We start from the raw sequence: 5,310 nt of genomic DNA on the forward strand, positions 1-5,310 counted from the left end.
TAAAAGGCAGCTGAGACACAGCTTAGTGCTACAGCACCCCTGGGTTCCACTCCTCATACCCCAAAAGCAAAACCTGTGAATCTACCTAGCCATACGGCCTGCAGGCTGCTGCTGGGAGCGACTCTGAAGCTCTGGAGAGAAGGGGTCCTTTGTCCGAAAAGTGTGTCCTGCAGCTGGGCAGCATGGGGACAGGGCACAGAACACTGTGTGCGACAGACCCCAAGATCCGGAGAAACAGAGGCCTTTCCCAGGCCACAGTCAGTGAGAGCGGCCGGCCGCAGTCTCTCTGCTCTGGGCACTCTGTCTGGCTCAACGCCGTGGAGAGTGGCTCCCTTTACCTCCCGACCCCAGGTAACTAAATGGCAGTGCTTCCGTTGGCTCTGAGATTATATCCCAAGATCTGTCTGTTCCCATCATCTCTGACTTCATTGAATATTTCCTGTGAGACTCTGCCAAAGACCTGCTTTTTCAGTTACTTTGATTTTCTTCTAAGAAAAGCAAAATTTATGGAAATCAAACTGGTTTTGACACAAAAGTCATAACAAAGATTTCCACTCCGGAGTGAACGTAAATCACCAGTTCTGACATCCTGCCTTTGACTGGAATGGCAGCATCTGTGAGGGAAGCCTACAGGTGCAGCCCCCAAACACCAGCCTGCAGTTCTCACCCAGGTTGGGAGGCCACGGGGGTGGGCTCAGACCCACAGAGCTGAAACCGGCACCTCGGGAATTTTCACTTCTGCTGAGCTGACTCAATAGCACTCAGTTTTAGAGTTCCTTTGGTCCAGGTGTTCGTGACAAAATTAAGAGGATGAGCTCAAGGTTTCAGTTAATCCCTGCCAGGGGCATCAACGTGGTGAGCTGGGGGCCAGAAGGTACAGGAGGGAGCCCTCTGTCCCAGGCGGGAGCAGGGCCAGGTGATGACGCTTGGCAAAGCACTGGGCCGCGTAGGGCTGGGTCTTGGCTGAGTGAGTTCTGCGAGCCCTTCGTGGCCATGTCTGCAGAGGGGATGAAGAGTAGACTGCTCACCTCACAGCGTCCTGGAAGCAGAGACCAAGAGCAGAGGAGAGGAAGATTTTGTTTTTTAGCATTTTCCCCCCAATATTTGGGAGTAAACCCAGGGGTTTCTCATTGAGCCACATCTCCCACTCTTTCTTTTTCACTGTTTCAGACAGGGTCTTGCTAAATTGCCCAGCCTGGACTCAAACTTAAGATCCTCCTGCCTCAGCCTCCAAGAGTGCTGGGATTACAGACATGTACCACCAAACTCAGTCCAAGGTCCTTTTTAAGAAGAAACATTTTAAAAGCTTTCCTCTTCCTCCCTTAGCCTTCCCTGTTTTCCTCTTTCCATTGCCTCATTGCACCTTATTCCCAAATAGCTGAGATGTTGCTTTGGACCAGAAACATTGCCATGAGGGCACCTCATTTTTCTGGCTGCTGCCCCACAGAGGAGCACTGTGATTATTGTCCACAGGCAGTCTTGGCGGGGTTGAAAAAGTACCCAGAGTCACTTTCCAGGGAGAACTTACCTCATCTACCTGCTGTCATCCAGAGTGCTCTGCCTTATAGAGGCAGAAATAGCTGTCTTCTTTGAAAATGAGGCCAAGGTTAGGGCAGTGGGTCATTAGTGAGCTGTATTCAAGGAGCATCTGTAGAGGCCCTGCTGGGGCCTGTGGTTGCTGGGCACTGGCTTATGTGGTGATGGAAAGTTCTGTCCTGGGCGGTAGAGAACAGACAGTTGTTATGGATTTGTGTGTGCTGGGTACCCATGTAGGCCCTCAAAATCTTGTCAAAGTGGGGTAGTGCTATGGCTTGGTTCTGGGGTGTCCCCAAAGAGCTACATGTGGAACCTTTGGGAGGTGGGGGCAGAAGTTGGATCACTAGAACCCTGCTCCTTCCTGTCACTCTCTTTACTTCCCAGCCACTGAGAGCTGAGTGGCTGTCTCTGCCTTGCCTGTTGCCACGATGTTCTGCCCTGCCACAGGCCCAGAGCCGTGGAGCTGACTGGCTGGAACCAGGACCCAAATAACCCTTTCTTTCTCTTCAGTCAGTCATATCTTGTGTCTGTCACAGTCACGGAAAGCTGACCGGCACAGGAAGGTAGCATCAGCTTGGCAATTGAAGAGGTTGCAGCCTAGAGTGATCTAACTTGACCAAATGTCTTATAAATCCATTCACTTCTGCAGCCATGAATTGTGCAAAGGCTTTCAGAGCTTTGATTATATGCAGAGCACCCCAAACAGAGTGTGAGGCAAGCAAGCCATGGCCTGCCCTCACAGCACCCCTAGGTTTAGGGGCAGTGAATAGGCAGCTGGAGTTCTGTGGGTGCTGGGTCAGGCAGGTGCATTCACAGGGAGGGACTGGTCCACAGGCCAGGACCAAGTCCAGTCGGCCGGCTCCAAAGCCCACACTGTCTGTGTTGCTGCTTGGTGCTACTCTCCCGGGGTAGAAGTCCTGCTCCTAACATCCTTTTCTCTCCTGTCCTCTGCAAACTTCTATTTATCCCACAAAACCAGCTTAAATACTAACTCTCCAGTAAGCATATTTCCTTACTTGAGCAGAAGGTCCAAATCGTGCCCTCCTCTGTGTTCATACATTGATAAGTCCTCCAACTCTGCCTTTATAGCTTTATTTTATTGCTTGTCATGATATATGGAAACTATACATGCATACATGCCTTGTTTCTGGACTCTAGAGGCTCAGTTCTCTGTGCCATGCTGAGCTGGTGCAGCACCCTGCCCCACCCAGTCCTGCTGTCCACACACTCTGCAGAGGCCCTAGGCTCCCAGGAAGCAGAGAAGCCCAGCAGCGTAAGACACCGAGGCTCTCACCTTTATCTTAGGCCCTAACTGTTTAACTTGGTTGTGGCTAGAGTTTGCAAGGGAAATAGATTTAATATAGGATGCATAATTTATAGAATTATTTTATCATAGTCACCCAAAAAGTCAAATGCAGAGGAGTGCAAGAGATCTCACCGTACACTACAGACCCAACCAAGAATCCAGCCAAGGGCCTGGATCCCACAGCAGTGTCCCCCACAAGTCCAGCTGAAGCCTTAGAGTCCAAGGCAGTGTCCTCCATGAGCCCTAGTGCCCTAGACTCCATTAATCCAGTGTTCCAGAGCCTACGGCAACGTCTCATGCTTGTCCGTATCGAGGATCTGTAACCGGAAGGCCCAAAGGCAAGTGGTGGAAGGCAGAAAACCTGCACTGATACTAGGCTGAAGGCTCTACATTGGAGCCAGGAAGTGATGCTCACGGTGAAGATCAGACCACCCCTGATGAGAACAGCAGCCATTCCAGCAACAGCAAAGCCCCGAGCTCCTCCTCCAAGGAGAACAGCCAAGTTTGCATCAGGAAAACCGAATAAAGCAAGCTTGTTGTAGAAAATCAGCAGCCCCGGATCTTCCCCTTCAGTTCTCTTTTTATGCTATTGGCAACAATCCTCAGGTGGGTCTTCCATGCTCAACCACACTGTTCAGTTCAGCTCGGCATTTCGGCAGGCTCATCACAGTACGGGGGAGTCTCAAGTCGGTGTAAGTGATGAAAGGGGAGGGAGGAACTTAGGGAAGAAGGAACTCCCACGGTGCCCCTGAGCAGGGCCCCAGAAGACCAGAGCCACCTAGCCAAGAGGCGGGCAGCCAGCAGGGCAGACTTCAGAGTGCTCGGCAGTAAGAGGCGGCGGGTGTAACCCCATGGCAGAGCATCTGTCTCACGTGTGCAAGTCCTGAGATCCCATCCCCGGCACCCCGAAAGAGAAAAATGGGGTTACTTGCCTTGCACAGAAGGTCCAGATACAAGACAATGCCCCCTGATGTTAGGTTGTTCTCCAGGAAGACCCAGGAAAACTAAGATTTCCACTTACGACAGAGGGAATCTGCCTTTTTAGATGTTAAATAAAACCTTACATCCTTCACATACTGTGAAGGGACAATGAAAACAATGAATTAAAGTGGAATTGTGGACCCAGATCTAGATTGTTCTACCCTTAAAATATCCTAGGCCTATTATATGACCTCTGTTATCAGTCTGTTAGGGTAAAACAATCAGACTACCAGGCCCAGTGGTGTATGCCTATAGTCCCAACTGCTCAGGAGACTGAGGCAGAAGTTCAAAGCCAGCCAGCAGCATGGGCTCAGAAAGCCACACACACACACACACACACACACACACACACAAATAAATTAATAAACATCAGACCAAAGAAAGTGGGGGGGGCGGAGTGGGTGACGCAGTTTATAAACATTCAGGACACGGACTTAGCTCAGTGGTTCCGCTGCCTTGCCTCGTAAGTGCAAGGTTGCAAGGTCCCAATATCGATCCCAAGTACAAAAAAAAGAGTTTATAAACATTCAGATTAGGTCTGGTAATGCTTGTCAGTGGTAGAGCACTAGCCTAGTGTCCGAGTTCCATCCCACGTGCCGCCCCCAAATCCGGAAGTTGGAAATCTGAAATCAGGTAGAGACTTAATGACCTTTACCACTTACCCCAATTTAACACAGTGCTATATAAATTAAACGTGTTGCTCCTAAAGTGAATTCGAAGCTTCCTACCAAATTGTGTAAATCTGTATAAAACAGGCTTTCTGTGGTTGTCCTCGCCATCCAAAATGTGCTTTAGATTTATTTAGAAATCTAAAAACCTATTATTTAGAAATAGGATTTTCAGGGCCACGGATTTAGCTCAGTGGTTCTGCCGCCGGCCTTGCAAGTGCAAGGTCCCGAGTTGATCCCTGGTACCAAAAAAGAAAAATAAATAAATAAAAACGAAAAAGAAACAGGCCTTTCGCATGCCCTAGTATGGTCCTCGTAAAACAGCCCCAGCTCCATACCGTTCCCTGTATGCATCGCTGGCGCGCGGTTTCCCGCCCGCCTGAGAGCAGGTGCGCCGCTCTCACAACCCGAGGCAGAGCTGGTCGGCAGCGTCTTCCGCCTCTCGCCTTCGCAGTCTCAAGAGGCTCGGCGGCGTTAGTTTCTGGCCTCTTCCACCGCGTACGGCCGACAAGACTCATGACTTCCCTGAGCGCAGTTAGCGTGAGGACGGATCTCAGCGCCCTCGGATTAGCGAGGTCGGAAGCGCAGGTGATTACCGGTCGCCTTTGATACCGGCGTCCCGGCCCGGCCCTTTGAACTGACTTTGATATGCGGTAATTAGGGGGGATTCGGCCCCGGAGGCGTGGGGTGGCCCTGCCTCTGCTCCACCGGGCCCTTGTTTTGAACTATTGATCAAACGGGCCTGGAGGATTTGTCGGGGCCTGCGCGCCGGGAGGAAGGGAACCGGGCGGGGGCGCGGCCGCCCGGATATAACAGTCG

The 5,310-nt window shown here is 51.1% G+C and overlaps 1 protein-coding gene across 1 annotated transcript in view; it reads left to right on the forward strand.

Moving 5' to 3' along the window:
• The first annotated feature begins 182 nt into the window (after positions 1 to 182).
• The window catches only part of Dkk4 (dickkopf WNT signaling pathway inhibitor 4), an 8,040-nt gene continuing 2,912 nt past the window's right edge, over positions 183 to 5,310 (forward strand). The window contains exons 1-3 of the mRNA XM_033765573.1: positions 183 to 351; positions 3,449 to 3,534; positions 4,816 to 5,079. Of these exons, the coding sequence (XP_033621464.1) occupies positions 183 to 351; positions 3,449 to 3,534; positions 4,816 to 5,079 (519 nt within the window). The remainder of the gene's footprint in view (positions 352 to 3,448; positions 3,535 to 4,815; positions 5,080 to 5,310) is intronic.

Source organism: Fukomys damarensis, unplaced genomic scaffold (genome assembly GCF_012274545.1).
Source record: "Fukomys damarensis isolate Sample0158 unplaced genomic scaffold, DMR_v1.0_HiC HiC_scaffold_18, whole genome shotgun sequence".
Taxonomy (NCBI): domain Eukaryota; kingdom Metazoa; phylum Chordata; class Mammalia; order Rodentia; family Bathyergidae; genus Fukomys; species Fukomys damarensis.